This window comes from Equus przewalskii, chromosome 2 (genome assembly GCF_037783145.1).
Source record: "Equus przewalskii isolate Varuska chromosome 2, EquPr2, whole genome shotgun sequence".
Taxonomy (NCBI): domain Eukaryota; kingdom Metazoa; phylum Chordata; class Mammalia; order Perissodactyla; family Equidae; genus Equus; species Equus przewalskii.
The window spans coordinates 35,313,357-35,337,844 of record NC_091832.1 but is presented as its reverse complement, the minus strand read 5'-3'; the positions used below and the strand labels follow the sequence as shown (position 1 = coordinate 35,337,844).

The window sequence follows — 24,488 nt, the reverse complement described above, 5'->3', positions numbered from 1 at the left end:
AGACTCCTTCTACATTGTGGCTCTGCCTTCCCTGAGCATAGCCCTCCTTCCCGTGGTCTCCAGTGGCTGGCCACCTCGTCCACACCGCATGCCGCCAGAGGGAGGAAGTGAGGAGGAGCACACACCCTCCCTTCAGAACCGCTCAGAAGTGGCTCAGGCGTCCCATCAGCTCGAATTAAGCAGGGAGAAGATGTTGGAGGACGTCAAACCACGTCTGCCACAGGTGGTCGGGGAGGACTCTCTGAGGAGCTGAGCAAAAGTCTGAGAGACGTGAGGGAGCTGTGCAAGGTTCTGAGGGAGGAGCCTTCCAGAGCAGAGGTAGCGATGGTTGCGACGTTCTTGAGTCAGGAGCAAGCCTGGGGTGTTGGAGGAAAGGCAAGAAGGCCACAGTGGCTGCAATGGAAGAAGCAGGGAGCAGCTCGGTAGAAAAATGAGTCTGGAGAAGCGGTCGGGCCAGACCGTGGAGGTCACGGTGAGGAGGGGGTTTATTGCAAGGGAAAGGGAGCCCTCCAGAGAGCTGTGAATCCAGGACTGACGCAACCTGCGTGATCTCATTTTGTAAAGATGCTCAGTTGGGAGCTTGGACTCGGTGGAAGATAAAAAGCGCTCGCGTGGGGTGCATCCCGGAGGGAGAGTCGACAGGACTTGCTGAGATGGATTGGGGGTGGAATATGCAGAAACGAGAGGAATCAAGGCAACATCGATTTTTTGGCCCAAGCATTTCTTCTCTCATAGATCTGACTGTGACCGACCGTGATGACACTAAGTGCCCATAGAATCCAAAAGTCAGACCACGCCCCTCTTCTGCTCCAAACCCCCCAATGCATTCTCATCTGTAGAATAACATCCACGCCCCACACAATGTGCCAGGTCCCCCCATCAGATCCACAAGTCCATCCATGAGGTAGATACTGCTCCCTGGTTTTTAGATGAAAAGACCAAGCTGGGAGGGTTGAAGTGATACCCAGGCAGGGCACCCTGTTAGCAGTGGGTCCAGGATTTGGGGCTGCCTCTGAAGCCTGAGCTCCTGCCTGCATGCCCTGCAAGGCTGGGCGGGTGTGGATTGAATTGCTATGCTGCTGCCTCTTCTGGCTCGGGGATCCCAGTGTCCCTCCAGCCTCCACCTACACACACACACACGCGCGCGCACACACATGCATGCTCGCATGCACATGCACGCAGACAATGCATCACATGCATGCATGCACACACTCATGCACACACATATGTACATGGGTGCAGACACATGCATGCACACACTCCATCCCCCGGCCCCTTTCCTCTGCTGCTTCCTCATCTCACACTAGAAGCCCAGCAGGGGGTTCGGCAGCTCGGGCTAAAATAGCCGCAACTCTATCATCTTCAAAGGCGCCGTGCACTTTTCCATTAGCGGCGCCTGGACATCCGGAACTGCTGTTTGCACAGCAGGAGATCCTCTCCGAGCCCTTGGTGAGGGCTGCGGTTTTCCCGAGACCCCTCCAGTGGGGCTTTGAGGATCACAGGGGCCCCTTCCTGAGGCTTGTCGAATGTTGCCTTGCCACTGGAGATGTAAATAAACACAGCTGGGGTGCCGTGAATGTTTCCCCAGCCACCTGGTGGTCCCTCTGCCTCCATGTGAGCCAGACAGAATAATTCTCAGTTAGTGCTGAAGTCTCCCGTTCTCCATCATCACGACCTATTTAAAGTTTGCCTTGCCGCCCGCCCTCAGCTTTAACCACACTGCCTCTTTCTTTCTGCTTCCAGCCATTCTGACTTTCCTATTTGCATAAGTTATACACCTGCCTCAGGGCCTTTGCACATCCCTCTAAGTTAGGAACTCTCTGAGAATAAGACATCGCAAGTGGTAGAGCCAGGAGTTAAACCCAGGACCTCTGGCCTCAGAGGGTGAACACTAACCCACTCTGCCAGGGGCCTCCCTCCTCTCTTCTCCCCTCTCATGGTGTCATGTATCCCACCTTTAGGGCACTTCCCTCAGGTGTATAAGTATCTGATGAAGGTCCATTTCCCCCTGGAATGTGAGCTCCATGAAGGCTGGGCTGAGGTCCATTTTGCTCATGCAGCATCCCTGATGCCCAGCACGTAGTGCTCAGTACGTATTTATTGAATGAATGAATGAGTGTCTGCCCATCTCTACTATGTAAGTGAAGACACAGTCTCTGCTGTGTCTTCAACTCTGCATTCCCAGTGCTCAGCAAAGTGCTGGCACCGGAAGTCATCAATGTGCTCCTGGAATGGAAACGGACCCAGCTTTCCAGCACGTTCCAGCCACCCTGCCTCAGCGCCCACTCACAGGGGAGTAGGACGACCACCCCCACGCACCCACGTGTGTTCACGCCTCCACGCCTCATTCATTCTGTTCCCTCGTCCTAGAACACCCTTCCTCCTCCATCTGCTGAAAACTCCTTCCCAACCTGCAAGGCCTTGGGTAAATAGCCCTCCTCCAGCCTCCTGCCGGGCAGATCTCCGACTCTCTCCTCTGCACCTTCCAGCACCTTCAGACCACTGGTTGTTCCTGACAGAATGGCATTGCGACTTTTTTTTTTTTGAGGAAGATTAGCCGTGAGCTAACATCTGCCAATCCTCCTCTTTTTGCTGAGGAAGACTGGCCCTGATCTAACATCCATGTCCATCTTCCTTTACTTTATATGTGGGACGCTACCACAGCATGGCTTTTGCCAAGCAGTGCCACGTCCGCACCCAGGATCTGAACCAGCGAACCCTGGGCCCCTGAGAAGCGCAGCATGAGAACTTAACCACTGCACCACCGAGCCGGCCCCCAAACATTGCGACTTTTTTTCCTGCTAAACTTGAGCCTCCCCAGGGCAGAGTCACGTCTTATTCACCTGGAGGCCAGGGGTCAGGGGCTCCCCGAGCAAGCGTGCCACACACGAGACGACTAGATGACAATCACGTGGGTGACCAGCCCTGCCTCGCTCTCCTCCATGGTGGGCAGGCCCCCGAGGGACTCACACACAGAGTGCTTGCGAGGTGAGTGCTATGCTTAGTCCCATTTCACAGAGGGCAAAACGGAGGCGCAGGGAGGTCGAGCAGCCTGTCCAAGAATGAAGGAGGTGTCCCTCTACCTCGGGGCCCGCTGGGGGGTGGGGGTGCTGCCACCCCAAGTGGCACATAGTGAAGAGGAGCTGGAAGAAAGTGTTGTCCCTCCTTCTGTCTCTGCAGGGCTGCCCGCAGCTCTCCTTTTCTGTTCCAGGGCCACAGGGAGGGGGTCCCTGCCCTTCAGGAGCGCAGGGGAGAGGCCTGTGCTGGGCAGGGACGCGGAGCCCAAAGGGCAGGAGGAGGGCTCTCCTGGAGGCCAGGCCGCAGGTCACGCTCTGTCCCTGGCAGGTGCCGAGCCCGACAGAGCTCACCAGAGCATCAGCGCCGTTCCTACAGTTGGTGAGGGACCAGCCCTGCGGCCAGCAGCTTCAGGGACCTCCACCTTTTCTGCCGAATGGAGGGGGACACGCGGGCACCAGGGCATCCGAAGCCATATGGACACAGGAGCTGGGACCACCCAGCTGAGTCCCTGCTTCCCTAGGAAAACTGTGGCTGGGACAAAGGGACAGGGAAGACCAGGAGAAATGAAATGTGACAGCTTCACCTGGCACCTCCGTGGGCCCTCAGATCCCGCATGGCCCCCTCCCGCCTTCTGTGCCAGACCTGGAGGTGGCTCCTCCCCAGAGCGGTTGCCCTGCGAGGGAGGGGGGCCTTTGCAGGGTGGGAGCTGATCGCAGATGGCTGGGGTCTCAGCCAGCGCCCGAGTCCCTCCACAGCTGGTGTTTCTCCACACCTCCTGTGTTAGTCACCTGTTGCCGCCGTCCCAGATTACAGCAGACGAGGTGGCTGAAAACCATCGCATTTCTGACCTTGCAGTCCCAGAAATCCCTTGTTGGGGCCTCGCCGGGCCAGAGTCAGTGTCAACCCTGCTTTCCGGAGGCGGCACGGGAGCACCGTGCCTTGCTCTAGATTTTAGAGGCTGCCCACGCTCCTCGGTTCGTGGCCCCGTCCTGCATCTTCAGAGCCCACCGTGGCCCATCGGGTCTTTCTCGAACCTCATCACTGTGCCACTGACTCCCCGGCCTCCCTCGTCCACCTGTAAGGACCCTCCTGACCACAGTGGGACCACCCAGACAATCCGGGATAATCTCGCTGTTTCAAGGTCAGCTGATCAGCAGCCTTTATTCCGCCTGCAGCCTTAGTTCCCCTTTGCCATGTAACCTAACACAGTCACGAGTTCCAGGGACCCGGATGTGGACGTCTTTGGGGACATTACTCTGCTAGCACACTCCCCACCCCAGATCCAGTCACTATCTGGGGCGCACCTCCTGGGCGCCAGGCACCTTCACACACTGTTGTCTCATTTCTTCCTCCCAGCGGCCCTGGAGGGTCAGGAACATCGCGCGTCTTCCCGAGGAAGTAAGCCTGGGAGAGCCGGGCCACATATGGCTTTCGGGGGCCCTGGCACTTTAGCCTCTTTCGTAAAAAAAATTCAAAAGTATGTTTTATGGCTGCATTGGTATAAACACGACTATAACCAGGATGGATTATACTCATTTTTTATTTCTGATTTTAAAAAGAAATCAAAACTTTTCATGGGCCTCTAAAAGTGTCGTAGGGTCCTGGCCGTGTGCCCACTGTGCCAGATGGGTAGGGAGAGCCAGGGGGCCAGCGAAGGAACCGGCCCAGGGCCACACGGCCAGCAAACGGCAGAGCCCGGGTCATACCCGGAGCCCCAACTCCAGGACAGCACTCACCTCACCAACCACGCAGCCCCTCCACTAACGTCCGCACAAGCCTTTGCAGAATCAGACTCAGAGCCGTAGGGACACTAGAGATGATTTGGCCCATGGCTCTTCCTTTTTCGTTTTTTCTTTTTTTTTTTTTTGAGGAAGATTAGCCCTGAGCTAACTACTACCAATCCTCCTCTTTTTGCTGAGGAAGACTGGCCCTGAGCTAACTATGTGGGACACCTACCACAGCATGGCTTGCCAAGCACTGCCATGTCCGCACCCGGGATCCGAACCGGCGAACCCCAGGCTGCTGAGAAGTGCAATGTGTGCACTTAACTGCTGCGCCACCAGGCCGGCCCCCCACAGCTCTTCTTTTACAGGTGGAGGCCCATGTACCCAGAGAAGGAGTGTAGCATTCTCAGGGACACACAGCAAGTCTGTGCTGCAGCCAGGATGAGGAGCTGGTCTCCTGAGTGTCCATCTTGGGCTCTTCCCCACCCCCTCTTTCTTTCACATGCCGACTCCTCCGACCTGAGAAAGCTCCCGGCTCCTTCCTATCCTGCACACACGCACACACTCAGACACAAACACACACCTGTCCCCGTCATCACACAGGCAACGTCAACACATACTTGGCCACCGCTGTGTTGAGTGTTCTCTGTGTCTGAGCTGATTGGGATCTGCGAGGTGCACTCATTCTACAGATGGGAAAACCGAGGCCAGAACAGGAAGGGCCTCAGCCCAGGCCCCTCAGCAGGTGAGCAGGAGGGCCAGAGCTCCCGCCCAGGCCTCCGGCCCCCGGGCCTGCGCTCCTCTCTCTGCTGCCCCGGCCCACACCCGTGCTCCGTGCCGTTGACCGCAGATTCCAGGTGCCAGCCCGGGGGCCTCCCTCTGCCCGCACCCAGCCCTCGGAGGCAAAGAAGCCTGCGTGACTGGAAGGGCCAGAAAGAGCACTTTCCGAGTCCTCGGGGCCCAGGCTTGGCACCGTGGCTGCTGCCAGCTCAGACCGAGAGCAAGAAAAACCAGTTCCAGGAGGCTCCCCGGGGCGGCTCAGGGCCACATCCCGCGAGGACTTGAGCTCTGCAGCCGGGAAGACGGCGGTCAGGGGCCCGGGATGCGGGCGCTGGGCCGAGCCTGGGGCTCAGGCCTCGCACTGCAGAGTGCCAGGGCCCCCAGATACCTCTGGTCTCCCCTCCGAGTCTTTTATCCACCCTGAGCCTCAGTTTCCCCACCCAGGAATAATAACAGTACCTACCTCTCAGGACGTGCTGTCCAGCATTAAATGAGGTGCCTAGCTCAGTGCACAGCATGTGGTAACAGCAAAATAAATGTGCTAATTTTCTTATTTATTTTTTTTAATTTTTTTTCCAAAGATTGGCAGCTGAGCTATCAACTGCTATCAATCTTTTTTTATTTCTTTCTGCTTTTTCTCCCCAAATCCCACCAGTACATAGTTGTATATTTTAGTTGTGGGTCCTTCTAGTTGTGGCATGTGGGATGCGGCCTCAGTGTGGCCTGACAAGCAGTGCCATGTCCGCACCCAGGATCCGACCCAGCGAAACCCCAGGCCGCCGAAGCAGAGGGAGCAAACTCAATTACTCGACCACAGGGCTGGCCCCTAAATGTTCTAATTTTCATCGTTAGGATTAATAACGATGGTTGTAATACGCGAAGGAGCCAATGCTCGAGCTGGACCCTGAAGGCCAAGAGGAATTGCTGTGCTGGCAAAGGACTAGCCCAGCCTCTCAGGGGAATGGCGCAGGGGCAGAAGCCATGGCTGGGCGAGGAAGCAGAGGATAGGGACCCCAACTCCAGCACCACAGGGAGGACTCTGATGGGGCCCCAAGGCCCAGAGAATCTCAGAGTCTCCACCCACCGTCCTCTGCAGGTTCCACTGCAGAAAATACATTCAGGATCGTGCACCACAGGGGCGAAATTTCCAACTCCTCACCCATTTTACAGATGGGGAAACTGAGACCCAGAGAACAGGAGTCCCAAAAACACACGAGTGTTCGTGACGATGCCAGGACTGCAACCCAGGCCGTCCCGACTCTCATAGGAAATGACTGACCGCCGTGTTGTGGAGGTGACAAATCCTCCAGTCTCTCAGCTGTCCTAAGGAACAGTCTTCTTTTCTTTTCTTTCTATTCTTTTGTTTTATTTCCAAGCTTTATCTGACGTCTAATTCAAAGCCATTGACTTGTGCCTCCAGCCCTGAGAAGAGCTCAAAGAAGGAACGGATTGCTGAGCCAGTGAGCCAGCTCTACTCCCCTGCGTCCGCCCTGGTCCCCCAACCCAGTCCCCCGCTCGAGCCCTGATCTCTTACCTCCCTCCGTCCCAGCGGGCGGCTCCTTCCTACCCCGGGGCCTTTGCCCAGCGCTTCTTCCTCCCCACGCCCTTCTGCAGCAACCTCTTTGCGAAGCCACATCCCCTCCTTCCAGAGGCAGCCCCTTCCAGCCCTCCCCGGTGCATCTTGGCCTTGACGATGCCAGCTCGTCACCCCCTCGGTATTCAAATGAATTAAAGTCTCGATCTGCACTGTATTCACTTGCTCTTGTTAACGCGGCAATTTGTCTGTTTTCATTTATTCATTTGTCTATTCAACAAAAGTTTGCTGAGTATCAGCTATGAGCCAGACAGACCCCACATGCACAGCCTGCCCGGCCGTCACTTCCCTCCTCGTGGGCAGGACACCGCAGAGAGAGGAACGCAGGGACCTCACTGCCGTTATCAGGCGCTGAGTGTCACTGGGGATGAACAGGGCCCCGCCTTTGTCGCAGGGGCCTTCCCAGTCAAGCAGCTCCCCAGGCAGGAAAGGGTCTCTCTCATCACAGCCCGACACTGCTGGAGGTTTCTGAGCCACTTGTGTCCCCTCCTGGGTCATTGTGGGGTTCAGTGGACAGTGATCTCAGGTAGGGTCACTTGCCTCTCGGGCCTCAGTTTCTCTTTTGTGAAACAGTGCTGGGGGCTCCTAGCTCGCCGCCTGCCATGGGACGGGGCAGCATCCTACAAGCCCCTGGGAGGAGGAGGAGAGGGCAGGGTGTGGGGCCCCTGAGCTGACCTTCAGAGCAGAAAGCAACGGCACAGGCAGCTGACCCCCTTCACGCGAATTTGGGGCCGTCCCCTCCCATCGCTCTCCACCTGCAGTACGAGATGTCTGGACTCTGCTCCCTCCAAGGTCGGCTTCCGCTCTGAGGAACTCTGGTTCCTGGAAAAGCAAGCCTTCTGCCTAGAAAGGGTGGACGTCGAGGCTCAGCCCTGAGAGCTCTGTGCTTCGTCTGTCCCCCGGGGCTCTCAGACAGCAGTGGAAACGGGAACACACCGCCTCTGAGACGGAGAACAGAATAAGCAGTGCTCACCTGTCGCCAGCTACAGACGTGAAACGAAACCATTTGGGAAACAGCCCCACCCTGTCGTATCATGCAGCACAGAGGCCAGAGCTGGGACACGGTGCTTAAATGGTGGACCTTGGGATATTAGAACTCAGAACACAGAGAAGAGCCGTGCTCCTGGGGAGTCGGGAGACAGAAAGAACAGGCTCCCACCTGGGGACAGAAAGAACGGGCTCATACCTGGGGGACAGGGACGAGGAAACAGTCTAGGTTCCTCCCTCTCCATACTGGAACTGTCCCCTCTGTCATTGTCTCCCAGTTCTTGGTGACCGCCGATGGCGAGCCCGACCTTGCATGATTTCGATGTTCCAGTCAAGGAAAGTCCTGCCTTGGTTCTCATCTCGCCTTCCTTTCTCTAAGTCCTAGAGCTCATTAGGTCTCCACGTCGTTTCCACCCAGGTGAAGATGAACTCTGGCCACTTCAACATCCCATCCCCTTTCAAGAGCCCGTGCCTGCACAGAGACTCACAAATTACAGTCTCCAGCCTCAGGGCCTTTGCACCCAGTGGGCCCTCTGCTTTGACTGTCCTCTCCCTACCTTGTCCACCCATCAAATCCCTCAGGACTCAGCTCTGAGAAGCCTCCCCCTCAGCCCCGGCTCTTTCCTCCTTGTCTCCCATGCACCCCCGGCACCTGCTGTCGGGGCCAGTCCTGATTTGCTCTGAGGTCCCGCCCCACCAGACCGTGAGTTTCTGGAGGGCTGGGGTGGGTCTAACGGGGCAGGGGGTCTGTGGCAGAGCCTGCTGGCTGGGTGGCTTTGAGCCTTTTTGAACGTCAGTGTCCCCGTCTGCAAAGAGGGAACAATCCTCGTACCAGTGAACTTAATATGAGCCCAGAAACTGACGCTGACTTCTGCAGCCAGCAAACCCTGAAGTCTCAGTGGCTCAACCCTGTACCAGTTTATGGTCACCATCCTACGTGGGCTGGGGGCCCTCGTCCTCGGGGTCTCGTGGCCTCGGAGGTCACCGCGGCAGGGTAACGAGGGGAGGAGGCAGCACACCGCTTCTTCATCCTCAACCCAGAAGCCACTCAGGCCACCTCTGCTTGTCCTTCTTGGGCTATAACGCCATCAATGTCCCCCCACGTGGCAGGGGACTCGGGAAAGGTAGTTTTACTGGGTCCCCAGGAAAAGGAAACTGAACTGGTATTTGGTTGAACACACAGCCTTGTCTCTGCCACAGGGTTGTCGTGAGGATTAAACAACAACGAATGCTCCCAGCCCAGCGGCTGGCACACAGTAGGTGCTCATTCTCCGTTTGTTTCTCCATCCCCAGCACCAGCCCCGATCTGAGCTCAGCAGAGGTCGTGTGGCTGTTCAGCGCAGGCCTGCCAGCCCCGGGGCCCCGGGTTCCCTGGCTGCTCGCCTGGCAGCCACCCCGCCCTCCTCCGGCTCCCTGCAGCTGGCTGCACCTTCCGCACCTGGACGGCTATGTCTTTTCAGAGCATTGACTTGCAATCGGCCAGAGCAGCTCTAAGGGGCTGGTGAGGCCCTGGCCACACTGCGTTAGCTCCATTTAGGCCCAGAGCTGTGGATCGCGAACCTGCCACTCCTCTAGGGCCAGCACCAGCTCTCCAGCCTCGGGGAGAGACAATCACGGGATCCAGACTCAGAGGGCAGCCGCTCCCCTCCCAGCAAGGCCCACCATCACTCTCCCCACGGCCCCTCCCCGCTGGTTTAGGGGAGCAGCTGGGAGCCACAGCATGCCCCAGGCTGTGCTGAGCAGGAGAGGGTCTCTGCTTCTCTCCCTCCCGGTGGTTTCTTGGGATGAGCACAAGGTATGGGGGCCCTCAGTGCACCTTAACTCCTCCCATCACCATGACAACTTACACAGAAGGAGCCTTTATCGGCCCCATTTTACAAATGAGTCTCAGAGGTTGTGAAGCAGTATTTTCTAAACTTCTCTGGTTGGGAAACCTTTTTGTGCAAGAACTTAACTCAGAGCACACGCTTCAAAACATGCCACCGTCGGCCAGCCTGTTTCTCTCCCCAAAAGCCATTGGGACACGTACTTCCCAAAGCTCAGTGTATGCCCTCGCCTAGCTTGGGGCTTCTTCACCAAGACCCTAAGAGTCTAGAGACTTCCAGAATTTGCATGTGAAATACTCTGTGTATGTGCATTTTTCTAGCGACAGTCTATAACTTCCAGAAGAGCCTCAGAGGGGCCTGGGACCCAGGGTGCGGGAAGACTGTGGCCCCGGCTTGAGTGCCTGTAGAAAAGGCCCGGTTTTGATCTGGGGTTTTGCAAAAGCGAACAGAACAGCAGAGACGTAGGAGAGAGCGCCGTGAGCGGGAGAAATGGCCCGTGCGACAGCAGGGACGAGGGGACAGTAAACAGATGAGCTTGGCTGGAGCAGAACGGGTGTTGGGGAACAGTGACAAATGAGGTTGTGGCATCGAAGGGACCTTGGAGAACAGGCTGAGGATCTTAGATTTGATAGGAGAGGCCATGGGGAGCCCCAGGACGTCCTGGAGCAGGGAAGAGGCAGCTCAAGAACAAGGGCTGCAGAAGAGGCAGGCGAGGGTGGAGGGGAGAGATGAGCTCCCGGGACGGGGGCTCCAGGGCCGCGCAGATCCTGGGGGCAGGGCTGCCCCTGGAAGGGCAGGCAGGGCTGGTGGCTGGAGGCTGGCAGCATATTGTGGGAGGAGGAGAGAGCCGTGAAACAGGGGACACAGCCTGGCTGGGAGCAGGGTCTTTGGATCTGAAGCTGCCTGGGTGGAACCTCAGGGCTGCCATTTCCTAGCTGGATGGCTTTGGGCAAGTGACTTAACCCTTCTGAGTTTCTTCCTTGTGAAACAGGGACAACCATAAGACTGTGAAAATTCACTTAAATAAGAAACTGCCTGTGGAGCGCTTAGCCCAGGGCAAGGCCGCCCGCCTGCCCGCGACCGTGATGAACTCTGTCGTGATCTGTCGCCTCGTTCTAGAAGCGCTTATCAGTCCCCGTGATGCACAGAGAGCATTTTCACGGTCAGAACCAGTAACGTCTACCAGGTTGTTTTGGGAGCTCAGATGTCAGAGGGTCAGTGACAGAGGTGTCACCTCTCCGTGACCCCGTGAGAAGGAACACACGCTCTTGACGATGTTCCGGGTCAGACAGCTGATTGGTTCTGGGGAGTGTGGGTGAGGGGTGCTGATCTAGGAGTTATGTGCTTCGTAAACTGTAGGGGCACAGACGTCACCAGGGACCTGGGGAACACGATGAGGCTGATTTTGAGGCTGGGTGGGGCCTGAGACCCCGCATGCCCACAGGCTCCTAGGCAATTCTTCCTTGAGTGGCAAGGGTTTCTAGAGAAGGGCTTTGGGGTAAAACAGACTTGGCATCAGGCAAGAAACTCATCCTCAGTTTCTTCATCTGTAGAATGGGTCTTACCTCCCCTGCAGGGTTGGTGCAAAGATAAAAGGAGGTGGTGTCTGCAGCCTCGGCAGAGCTCAGGGTCTGACCCAGAGTGGGCGCCCGGTAAATATTGGCTGTTGTTATTACGGTTTCTAGCTCTGGGCTCTGAGCCTTCTGTGAAAGCTCTCTCTGTGTGCGGGCACGGGTGGTGCCATGTACTCCAGCCTCAGGATGCTCCCTGGGCTTCAACTCATTCCACCCCAGGGGAAAACGTCTGGAGGCGCCCTGCCACCTCAAACGGCACCACGAATCGTTTCCCGTTCAATCTCCCCATCCAATGCACGGGCACGCCTCACGTGCCGTTAGCCCATTTCCTGATGGTCAGTGTGGGGGGAAACCGTAAGTGGGAGGTTTCTTCATGCCCTTGGCATCCCCAACTCTTCGACACTTCCTTTCCAGGCCAGACCCCCCTGCTCACGGCTGCAGCACGCCCTGCCCTCTCCAAAGTCCTGGCCTCACCGCCCAGGGCTTCTGCTCCTCCCAGAATAAAAAGGAACAACTTGCTGGGTCTCCTGGAGAGCGATGGTGGTCCTCCCGTGGGTTTCCAGGGATGGGAGCTTTGCAGCAGATGGCAGGGTGGGCTGGACGGGTGCACGGTCCAAGGTCAAGAAAGAGATTGATCTGACCCCCCCCCCTGCACAGGCACAAGCTGTGGGACCTTGGGTGTGATCACCTGGCCTCCTGGGAGCTTCAATCCCCTCATTTGTAAAGCGGGTGTGATAACACCAACAGAGCTGAGGGGTAGAATCAGAAGTGCCCGGTCCAGGGCTGTGTCCATAAGAACCGCGACAGTGGTTTGTTGAGGTCATGTAAAGGGAAGGCTTGATGGGAGCTCTGGAACAGGTGAGCTCGGCAGACGGCATTCACCACGACGGGGCCACCAGGGTCCCAGTTGGGCTTCACTTTGCAAGGTCAGAATTCCAACTGAAGTGGCGTCCTCAGTGCAGTGACTCTTGAGCCAGCATCACCCAGGACGGAGCAGAGCAGGAGCCGGGGAGGCAGATCCGGGGGCAATGCTGGATATTCGACTTCCTGGCAGGGCTTGGCACTGTCCTGGCTGAGTGGGGCAGAGTTGGAGGAGCCTTGCCATTCCAAGATCGGTTTCTAGCTCATCAATGGTGGGGAAGACAGAGCCAGTCCTGGGGGGACAGCAGCCAGGCTACCGAGCAGAAGGGAAATACTTCACCATTTTAACAGCCGGTGTGAACAGGCAGCGCACATCAGCTGGGATGCAGCCGGGGATGCTGAGCACAGTGAAGTCCACCGTATGTCCAGGAGAGCTTATCCAGGAAAGGTCCCTGGGTAACAAAGACCTGCCACCGCCACCACTCACAGAGCACCCTGTAGATGAGCAGGGTTTATCCTTGACCCTCCACCCCGAGACCCAGCCAGATGCCCTGAGTTCTAGTCCCAGCTGGAGACTCTTTCTTTCTCTAGACGTTAATCTCCCCATCGGTCAACCCAGGATCCATTTATCACTGACCCTTCTGGACTCAAAAGGTCTACAGTCTCCCTCAAGTGTGTGTGTGCGTGCGCAGGCGCGCACGCACACACATGCACACATATGTATGTGTTTGCACATGTGTGCACATGGGTTTGTGTGTGCACGTGTGCACATGTATGTGTGTGTGAAAGGCTGTTCTCCTCCCCATCCCCCTCTCTGACATCCCCACCCCTCTCTGCACACACATCTCACCTCCCACCTACTCACAGCCTCGGGCCCCACTTGGGGCCTCACCTGCCTCCCCCACCTGGAGGGCGCCTCCACCTTGGAAGACACAGAGTGGGGCTGAGACCCGGGGAGGCACCAGCATGATGGAACTCAAAGCTAATCCTCGGAACATGGGCCTGTTTATTTGCACAGCACACGTTTGTCTCTGGCTGTTTTCTCCACCCCCTGAGCCAACCGAGGAGGTCTCAATTTATCCCGCCACCACGGAGAGACCAGACTGGCGGAGCACACACATTCACGGGGGCCCAATATAGACTGCCAATTATCTTTTAATTTCACTCCTGTCTTCATTTGTTCGTTTCACTTTTTCCAAATGGACTGAAAAAAGTCTGTCATTTATGGAGCCTGAAGTCAGCAGGAGTGTCGTGTTCACCTGCCAGAAAGGGTGAGACCTCAGGTGGAGCAGAAGTTCACTTTCGACCTCCCTAAGGGGCAGCCGGCCGCCTCCTAGGGGCCCCAAGCCCCTGTTCTCCTGTCTTCTGGTCTTCTGACTCCCCCTAGTAACTGTGTCCTCTTATTTTCTGTATTCCTGATGCTCTGGCATCTGGGGCCCTGCTGACCTGACCTGAACAACCAGTGTTAGCTAGTTCCTAGAGGGAGCAAGGGGCTGGCCCAGGAGCGCAGCTTTCATAGGCAAATGAACCCAACAGAAGGAAGCCCTACCCCCAACCACCTCCTGTCTCAGGCTCTCACAGGCTCTGATACACCAGGAGCAACACTCCCAGCCCTAGTCACTCCGGGACCAGGCGCCAGACACCTCAACACAGCCCGGGGACCCCTGACATCACTCAAGCCGGCCAGTCCCGAACCTGTACACCCTGCCTCGTCCGTTCCTTCCTCAGAGACCACAGGAAAGGCTCCTGCTCACACTTTCCCAGAACGCCCCCACCCCACCGCCTCCTGGCAGACCTGGTGCTTCCCCACGTGGCCCTGTGTGGCCTGGGATGGGGGCTCCTCTTGGGAACTGTGACAAACTATCTTCTCAGTAGCAGGGCTCTCTGATACGTTGGCCCCACCACACCCGAATAATATAAAACCTACATTTTAAAACAATCTCAGGTGGCTGTGTTTGCTGATAACTAGAACAGAGGCTGCCGGCAGGAAGTCTCACTTAATAAAGGCCTCCCAGGTTGCACAGGTGTTCCTTCTGCCCTCAAACCAGGGAAGGCCACAGGACCTGCCAGGATTCAAACCAGTGCCGGGTGAGCCCCCATCCCCACCCACACACCTGCTCCCAGGCCAACCTGGAGGGCTTCATGCACTGTCCTGGCTCTCAAGTCCCCCAGTTTTCCTTGTACCTTGCCATTTCCCCCTTCTTGGCCTTCCCTGTTCCTGCCACATCAAGCGCGCCATCCACTCTCTCGTCCCAGCCTCGTGCAGGGGCTCCTGTTTCACTCTCCCACCGACACCCTCACCCATGAGGGTCATCGCACTCCACCATCTTCATGCTCAGCATCTTCTTCCCCAGAGTCTGCAGTCTCCAGGGGCCTGGGGACCACATGTGTCTCCCTAACCTATGTCCCTGCACCCCAGCTCAGGGCCTGCTACATGGTAAGCATCTGGCAAATATTTGTTGTCAATCAGCCCAGGCCCCCTCCTTCCTTGATCAATACTCAGTGCTGAACGCCTCTTTCTGGACTCTTTTCCTGAGCCCTGATCTGATGCCCCTGCTCCAGCCTCCCCGGCTGTCCTTTGTCGTTAGCATCTGTTGACAGATCATCTCAATAATGTTTCTCTTGTGATCCATTGTTGTTTGATCATATCTCAGGCACAGGCCCCCGTCTTCCTGGTAAGGAACTGAGCCCCCCCAGGGCTGGGACTGTGTCTTCTGTTCTCAGTGGTTCTCCCGTCTTCCCCCTCCCACCCGGGGGCCTGGTTTGGCCAGATCCAGCTCCCAGGAACGTGGCTCCAGATGGAAAGGCTGATTGTCTGACTTAAAGGGTTTATGCTGGGGCTGCAGGTGGAGTGTGCTCCAGGGCACAGCGGAGCCTTCGTGGGTGGGAAGCAGCATGCCAAATGGCTGAGACACTGCTCGCTTGGTAGCATCTGAGAGAACAATGTCAGGTCACAACTGACTGAAGGGACATGCCACAAACCCCCCCGCCAAGGGTGCAGAGTCCCAAAGCTGTCACTATGGCCGGAAAGGTAGCTTGACTGCTGGGAGACCACACGTCAGCCCCCTAAGTCCTGGTTTCGCCACCAGACAAGTCATTTTTATTACCTGTATACCTCATCCTCCCCTTCCCAGAGGAAGATGAGGGGGTCATGCAGCCAAAGAGACCTGGTTGGAATTCAAGACTCGCCACCCACCACCTACGTGACACCGGCACATCTCTCTGAGCCTCAGTTTCCTCACCTGCAAAATGAGGGTGATGACGATACCCACCTCTCTGGGTTACAGGGTCGATGAAGCGATGTCGCTTAGGCAAAGCACCCAGGACTTCACTCCCCGTTTCCTGCTACTCATCTTGATGATGGAGGGAGGAGCTGCTCACCCACCGCCCAGGGGCGAAGAGGAACTCTCAGCAGACAAGTAGAAAAGCCGACTTACATCTCATCCCAAGACCCACTGACACCCCCTGAGATGATTGTTAAAAGCAGAGATTTCCTGGGAGCCGCCCCAACCCACTAGATCAGCAAGTCTGGGGCTGGAGCCTGGAAATCTGCATTTCTAACCAGGACCCCAGTGATTCTTGTGTCTGATCAACTCAGAATCGCTGTTTGGACCACGGTGGAAAGAAAAGGAACCAGGAGGGCCAGCCGCCAGTCACAGCGGGACAGGCCGGGGCGGCCTCGCTTCCGGAAAAGTCCTGCCTGTCGGATGAACTCAGGTCTGTAAAACTCTGGAGCCTGCAAACACGGATAAAAGTGGCCATTTATGAGCAAACTGATGACCTTGGAGCTGCCGTGAAATGGGGATGAGGATTGCGTCTCTCCTCAATGGACGGTGAGCATTAAATGAGATTTATTGAGTGTCCACCCCCATTCTACTCTTACAAAGCCTCAATCCGTGTTGGCCACTGTCCCCATTGTGCCCGGCCCCATATCGGCCTCAGGGCTCAAAGTCGAGCGCCGCACAGTATCTGTCCTCGGGGACCTAGAATCCGGCAGGAGAACACAGGGTACTTTAACCTGCGGCCCACGTGACAAGGGCTAAAGGAGGCACGTAGAAGGACAAGAGACCAAAGAAGGAAGAGAAGATCCTGGAGAGATGGGGCAGAAGCCACGGGAAGCACAGCCTTTGACCCGAGTCTGAAGGGCTGGAGGAGTGCAGACCAGCAAAGACAAGGGAAGCCGGCCTTGCCCCGGCCCGGAGGTGGCAATCAGATGAATGTAGAAGGGTAAACTGAGGCTGGGGCGTGGAGGGCTATGAGCACCAGCAGAAGGAGTCAGAATTTTCTCCTCAAGTCAAGGCTTCAGAGCCAAATTCCTCCTGTGCTTGCGTTTCCTTTGGCTCACAACGTGCTTTTTCTTTTCATGTTTTAATTAGATGCCAACACGTAGAAATCGAGAGTGATCACATCGCTGCTGGACTCTCAGCGTCTCTGAAATTGTGGGACCAGGCAGTGCTGGGCCCGCCCGCCCAGCACCGTCAGCCCAGTGACTTGATCTGCCCGGCGGGCCCCTGGGCAGTGTGAGTTTGCCATCCCTGCGCTGGCCTTTGGGGCCCCTTAGAGGACCTGAGTCTGTGGGGGGGGGGGGGGGGGCGCAGAATTAGCTCTGTGCTTCAGAAAGTCCAGCTGATGACAATTAACAGGAGTGATGATGAGGAGACAGAGGAGAGGAAAGCAAGAACAGCTATTTACTGAGCTTTCACGAGCTGGAGTTCGGCCCTACGGCTTTACAAACTTTCACCTATTTTGTGCTCACCACAACCTTATGAGGTGTGTATGCTGTTACCCCCATTTTTCAGATGAAGAAACTGAGGCACAGAGAGGTGAACTCACTTGCCTAAGGTCACACAGCTGGTAAGTGGCAGAGTCAGGTAGTCCAGATCCAGAACCCACAGCGCCGGTGAGATGGGGGGCAGGGGTGTGTCCCTCTGCCTCTCACCGTGTGAGGTTGCCTGGTTTTGAGGGCGAGGATGTGCCCCACGTCCATCCCCGATCTGGATACTAATGCTGTGCATTTTCCCCAGCTCCTCTCGGGAAGGCTGGTTCTCTCAGTGAACTCGTCAGGCAGGGAAGGAGGGCAGAGGATCCAAGAGCCGGGCCAGGGGGCGTGGCTGCAGTCCCCAGTCCCGCCTCCCCTGCTCTTAACTGCAGACCCTACGGTGGGGACCAACAGACCCCAACGGGAAGGAAACAGGCCCAGGGAGATCTCCTGCCACACCTGCCGTGGCTCCGCCTGCCCCAGGGCTCACCACACCCCACCCTCCCAGCCCAGTGGATTTGCAAAAGAGACGATAAAGCGCACACGCAAATAATAACCAACCCCGTGCGCTTCCTGGCATCGGGTGACTGTTTGGTCAAGAGTGTCCTTCCTCTTCGTGTGCTTGCTGGACACTCCCAATGTCCTCCGGCTGCTGCTGGTTCAGGGGGCCGCTCCCAAGCTCAGCCCCAGGCAGACCCCCGACTCCCGCCGCCAGGGAAAACACCCAAGGATCCAAGGGAGCTGGCCGCCGAGACCTGCCAGCCTGGGCCCAGTGGCTGCCCTCTGCCAGCTCAAAGTCACCTTTGCACCAACTCCTCTGCTGGCCAGCCAGAGCCAGCCCGGATCCCCTCCCGCTCAGCTTGGCAGGAACCAGGAACCAGCCCCTATTGGGCAATCATTAATCGGATTCTTAACATTCCTCTGCCCCAGGTCGGCTTGGAAAACATGCTCCCTGGAGGAGGAGGAACCAAGGCCCAGGACCCGCATTTGGACATGCAGCTGACGGGCAAGGTGGTGCTGTCCACTGTCGCCCTGCTCCTGCTGACGGTTGCCTATAGGCTATACAAATCCCGGCCGGCCCGGACCCCGCTGTGGGATAGGAACACCAAGGCTGAAGCCGAGGAGGAGGCAGAGGGCTCCGGGCAGCCTGCCATCCCAGGGGCTGCCCCCGGGGCGCCACACTGGGGTCCGAGACGCCGGAGGGGAAGCAAGGGGGCCGGAGCCCCGCTGGACTGCAGCTGGGAGAGTCCGAGGGGCTCCCGAGTCCTGGAAACAGAAGCCTCTTCCAGGGACTCAGAAGCCAGAGAGACTCAGAAGCCGGAGAGGAAGGGCGCTGGGGAGGAGGCGAGTGGGCAGCGCCTGGGCTCGGACCTGGCACCTCCCCGCGGCAGTGACCAGGAGGCTGGAACGGCTGTTGGCGGTAAGCCCCAGCTGCCCCAACCCCCCCACTTGGGCAGTGAACCCGAAAGCTCTGCAGCCGGCCTTGCAGCGGCAGACGGCAGCGGGGTGGGTGGGGAATCTGCTCCATGGCAGGATGGCAGAGCCCCCGAGCAGCCAGGGGCCAGGCAGCAGGAAGCCCCCCACCAGTGCTGGATGGTCCATTCGGAAGGCAGCAGTGACATGAACAAGAGCTGGGTCTTCACCCAAGTGACAGGTGTGCGCAAGGAAGAGGCTGGGGCCCTCCAGGCTGCCTCGGACATGGGCCTGGCCCTGTGTCAGCAGGAGGGGGCCGTCACCGCCTCCTATACCTTCTCATCTGTGGCCCGGGTTCGAGTGGAGGAGAATTTCATATGGAAGGTGGAGGGGACCAGGCCCAGGCTGAAGGGCAAGGTGTACGATTATTATGTGGAGTCCACCTCCCAGGCCACGTCCAGAGGCAGGCTGGCTCCTGGGACAGCAGCCCTGGCCGAGGCTCCGCCCCCTCTGCCACTGCCAGGGCCCCCTGGAGCAGGGGCAGCCTCAGAAGGCCCCTCTGGTGACACAGACGGGAGAGCTGACGCAGCTGCCTCCTCCCAGCCAGCACTGTCGCCCCCTACGCGGGGCCTCAGCAGGAAGGAGAGCCTCCTTCAGATCTCGGAGCACGCGGAGCTTCAGCTGCCGCTCAACGGCTTCGGGGCCCCCACTCCATCCTGCCTAGACCAGAGCGCTCTGCCCGGCGGCCCCATATCCCAGGATTCTCTCAGGTCCAGCTCCTCTAGAAGCAGCCAGGAGTCCCACGTGCAGCTCGTGGCCGGAACCAATTTCTTCCACCTGCCAATCGCCCCCGGTTCAGCCCCAGACGTCCACCTGCATCTGGGTAATTGCTACGAGGTGCTGACCTTGGCCAAGAGGCAGAAGCTGGAGACCCTCAAGGAGGCAGCCTACAAGGTGATGAGCGACAACTACCTCCAGGTCCTGCGTAGCCCAGACATCTACGGGCGCCTGAGTGGGGCAGAGCGGGACCTGATCCTCCAGCGACGGCTCCAGGGCCGCAAGCACCTGGTGGTGGCCGACGTGTGCCCCCTGGAAGACTCTGGCCGCCTCTGTTGCTATGACGATGAGCAGGACGTCTGGCACGTGCTGGCCCGTCTGCCCCCCGAGGCTGTGTCCTGGGGCTGTGCCATCTGCAGTCTCTTTAATTATCTCTTCGTGGTGTCCGGTTGCCAGGGGCCCGGGCACCAGCCCTCCAATCGCGTCTTTTGCTACAATCCGCTGACTGGGATCTGGAGTGAGGTGTGCCCGCTAAACCAGGCCCGGCCACACTGCCGGCTGGTGGCCCTGGACGGGCACCTGTATGCCATTGGGGGCGAGTGTCTGAACACGGTCGAGTGCTACAACCCTCTCCTGGATCGCTGGACCTTTGCCCCGCCTCTCCCCAACGACACCTTCGCCCTGGCGCACACGGCCACGGCGTGTGCCGGTGACATCTTCGTCACGGGTGGCACGCTGCGCTACCTGTTGCTCCGCTTCTCAGCCCAGCAGCAGCGCTGGCGGGCCGGCCCCACGGCGGGCAGCAAGGACCGCACGGCCGAGATGGTGGCGGTCAACGGCTTTCTCTATCGCTTTGACCTCAACCGCAGCCTGGGCATCGGCGTGTACCGCTGCAATGCCAGCACACGCCTCTGGTACGAGTGCGCCACGTACCGGACCCCCTACCCCGACGCCTTCCAGTGCGCCGTGGTGGACGACCTCGTCTACTGCGTGGGGCGCCAGCGCACCCTCCGCTTCCTGGCCGACTACATCTCACCCAGGTTCATGCCTAAGGAGCTGCGCAGCCTCCCCTCCCCGCGTGGCACCCTTCTGCCCGCCGTCCTGACGCTGCCCGGCCCCGATGTGCCTCAGACCAGAGTCTAGCCGCCCCTCTGCTGGGCTCCTCCTGCAAAACTGGGTGGCAAGAGCACCCCCTACTCACCACTCTACCGGCCATCTCTGGGAGAGCAGGTGGCCCAGGAATGTGGCCGGCAGGAGGCGAATTCTGATCCGGCCTCCTCCGCTGCCAGGAGTCCTTAGATGCATCTCTGCCCCCAGTGGGATGCAGAGGCCCAGTGTGAAAACAGAACTAGGAACTGGTGTCCTGAGGCCGGGGCACCCACATCTGCAGGGATGACCGCCACCTTGCTCCAAATCTGAACCCTTGTGGGGAGGCACATTAGGACCCCACCAAAGTTCAGGGGCACAGCCTTATCACAACTGTGATTCTGGGCACCATTCGACACCCAGGGACCCCTCAAGCTGACCCCACAGGAGATGGGCCAGCTCACTATAAGCCACCAGGTCCCCTTCCTAAATGTTGGCCACTGGGCCCCCACTTCCAAGGTTCCTGGAAGCATCTGGAACATACGGGTGGGAAGAATCGAGGGTGGTGGTTCTGGCAGGACCGAGAAGGAGCCCAGGGGAGCCCCTGGGAGCCCAGCAGAGGGAGAGATGGTTGGAGAAGGAGAACAGCTCAAGATGGAGCCACCCACGGGGACGCTTGCCCTCAGAGTAAGTTAACCAAAGCCCACTTCACTTTTTCTAATTCCCTGGAATTCTAATATACTGGAAGGAGGAGAAATCTCCATTTTTAGCAGCCATTGGAAAGGTACCTCTCCTTGTAGTGGTCACCCAGGAGCACGGTTGATTGTATCTATAAGGTCTCAGGAAAAGGAGGAGGGGATGTGGTCCCACCACCCTCCTCCCGGGCCCCTGCTCACGGCCGCTGTTAACCGACCCCTGCGCTCTCTGCCCAGCTCTCAGAACCCTTCACAGAGCAGCTCGCCACGCACCCAGCCCTCACGTCTGGGAGCTGAGGGCAGCCACGACCAGCCAGCCCTTCCAGGCTGGTGAGAGGCGATAGCGTAATGTGCCCTCTCTGTGCCATGTGCTCGGCTGGTCTGCCTCGTCAGGCAGGAGAGAACCAGCAAGGGGCAGGTCCAGGATGAAGCTAAGCAACTAGAAAACTCGAGTGGCTCATCAGGAGTCCGGGAACTCCTTTCACATCAGCTTCGGTAAGTTCTCAAAGCAGGGAGACCCTCCAACCTCAGGAAGTTGTTCTTCCCGGAGGTGAGGGAGAAAGGCTGGTCCAGTCCGTCACCGCAGCCCTGCTCCATCTCCGAGGGAGCTGCCTATCCTGACAGCAGAGCAGCCCTGCTCTGGGTCCCAGCCAGAGCAGGGACCTGGGACTACTTCGAAAGTGACAAGCAGCATGGAGGAAAGCAGTAGATATGTGGGACGACCCAGGGCAGGGCCTGACAGGTGGAGACATAAGGATGCTTTGGACGTCAGTGCCCCTATCTGGAAAATGGGAAGAACAATCCGTGTCCTTCTCTACATGGGGATAAACAAGAGCTCCTGGAGGTAGGGGTGGGGAGGAGGTGAGAGGGGATGCGAGTGTTGGGGGTGGGAGGTCCTGGCAGGAGCTTGTATTCACTACAGCTGCTAGGGCTGAGCTGGAGTCTTTCGGGAAGATGCAGGATTGAAACAAAGAATGAGAAAGAGGTTGCATGGAGCCAAGGACTTTTACTGGACCACACAAGGACGCCTTCCCGATCCTAGAGCCTGGGACTGGGGGCTGCTTAGTTTATTCCTGAGTGGGAGGCTGGGAGAGGACTACGGCTGGCGCCTGGGGAGAGTACCCCCCGCCCACCAAGGCCATGGTCAAGCTCAGAGTCCCAACACTCAGGCATGAATCTCCAGGGGACCCACGTGGAGGAGGTGCCTCGGTGGCATGACTAGGAGGTGGCATCGCATTGTAATGCCAGGCTTGGGGAGGGTTTTCTTGGGAGGAGAGTCCCATCTGGAAGCTGGGGCAGGTGGAGCCAGGTCCAGCCCCCAGGGACAGGCCTCCTGTGAGGAGCCGGGCAGAGGACAAGACCATGACCAAGCTGGATGGAGTGCAGGAGAGGGCTCCAAGCCAAGGGTGAACTAGGGAGCACTCTGAGAAACTTCCAGAGGCCCACTGCATACAGATGGTAGGGACTAGGGAAATCAGACCAGGGATAAGGCAGCAAAGTTGGTTCCAGGCCCAGTGATGGCCCATAACGTCTTCAGGATGAGAGGGAGAGCTGAGATTTGGGCCTGGGCTGAGATGGGAAGTATGTGGCACATTTTGTCTGCCTCCCTGTGGTCCCGTGGCAGACATCACTAATCAATCACCATATCTTTTCCTGTTGAGCCCTTATAATGGGCTCAGAACTGTTTCAACACAGGGCCCCAGAAGATACGGATAGATTAGAGCTAGTGTGTTTTTCATCGCTGGCCTGGGCCTCCAGATCTGGGTTAGGGACAAGAGTGGTCAAGGCCATCATGGTAGGGCATGGTAGTTCAGGGGGCCTGCAAAGACCGCCTGGGGCCATGATGGTCGAGTTCATTTCCAGAATGTTTAGGCCAGGCACTGATCCGGGAGCCAGAGCCCCAGCTGATCCCTGCCCCGTGTAGCTCACATTCTAGCAGAGTAAAATAGGCAATTTCGAAAAACAAACACACAAGTAAATAAAAGCCATGCTGCATGCGTGCCATGGAGAGAGAGAAGGCAGCGGGGTGGGACAGTGTGATCAGGCCTCCTGATTAGGTAACATTGGGCAGAGGCCTCAAGGGGAATCCGGGAGACACATGGACCAGGGCTGGCTCAGGACAGGGGAAGGCTGGCCCTGCCACCAGAAGGGCTTTGTCACGCTGGTGGGGGAGGGCACCTCTGCCTCTTAGGAGCATCTCGGTGTGTGAAGGAGACCCATCAGTTTCCTGTAAGGGAGACAATTCTGTTCCATCAACATTCATAAAAGAGGCTCTTTGCAGGGAGATAAGCTGTGCTTCCAAGAGAGATGCAGAGTTGCACATTTAGGGGTGAGAGTCAAAATAATCACCGGGACCTCACAGACACCGGACCTGGCAGTGTGGCTGGGGGTCAGCCTGCCCATATGACCCCACGGGGCCAGAGTCTAGGATCTCCACTTGACCTTGTTTAATAGCCTGCTCTGTAGAACTCTAGCCCTCAGCCTCAGAGTGGCCTATGTGTCACAGGGCTCCTCCCCGGGTCATCTGTCCTGCTTTCCCACTAAGAGCTCTTTCCTCTTTAAAAAAAAAAAAATCTTCAGTTTGGCTTGCTTTCCACGTTAGGTTAACCATGCCATTATAGAAAAAAAATTGGAAAATAGAGAAAAGTATAAAAACTCTGCCCAATTTCGCCCCTGCTGTGACACGTGGCCCTCCCGCCTGTTTCTTCTGTGCATAATTTTTGTTTGGCTTGATTTTTGCCTAGGTGTGATTATGCTGAATATACAATTCAGCTGCTTCCTTTTTTTCACTTAGCTTCTTAGAATAAGCATTTTCCTGTGTTATTACAAACCCTCGGTAAACATCATTTCAATTGTTGCCCAATATTCCATCGAGTGGATGTGCCATGGTTTATTTAAATATTCTCCCCTCCCTGTCGGGCCTGTAGATTATTTTTTTCTGTTGGTTTCTTTTTCCATCATAAATAAAACGTCCTTTGTTTTCTCGTTCCTCTCTGTCTGAGGCCTCCATCAATATTTACAAGAGAAGCCCAGTTGAGATGTTGTCTGCAATAGCAGGATTGTTGAAACAACCACAGAAGCCATGGCTTTGTGTACGGCTGGGGCTCGGGCCGCCCTTGGAAACGCCCAGCCAGAAAGGCAAGGCTGTTAGAGGAGCCACCCCAGGTGCCCTGCCCTGTGACATCCCCGGAGCCAGGATGTCAGGCGGGGAGCCACATTTATAGAGCCCCCGCTCTGCACACGCCAGGCACTGGACCCGCTGCTTTCTATGCATCACCTCACTGATCCTCACAACCCCAGTGTACAGGTGAGAATACTGAGTCTCAGAGAGTTCGAGGAAACCTGCCTTCACGGCAAAGTCCAGAGACCCTCAGTTTCCTTAAAAGTATCCTTG

At 57.4% G+C, this 24,488-nt stretch overlaps 1 protein-coding gene across 1 annotated transcript; it reads left to right on the top strand.

Moving 5' to 3' along the window:
• Window positions 1–17,448: 17,448 nt before the first annotated feature.
• KLHDC7A (kelch domain containing 7A) lies at window positions 17,449–24,082 on the top strand. Its single transcript, XM_070600910.1, has one exon. The coding sequence runs from the start codon at window positions 18,069–18,071 to the stop codon at window positions 20,454–20,456; it is 2,388 nt and encodes a 795-aa protein (XP_070457011.1). The 5' UTR covers window positions 17,449–18,068; the 3' UTR covers window positions 20,457–24,082.
• The last annotated feature ends 406 nt before the right edge of the window (window positions 24,083–24,488 follow it).

Coding starts and splice junctions, on each gene's coding strand:
- KLHDC7A (XM_070600910.1), top strand. CDS start 18,069: ATGCTCCCTGGAGGAGGAGGAACCAAGGCCCAGGACCCGCATTTGGAC.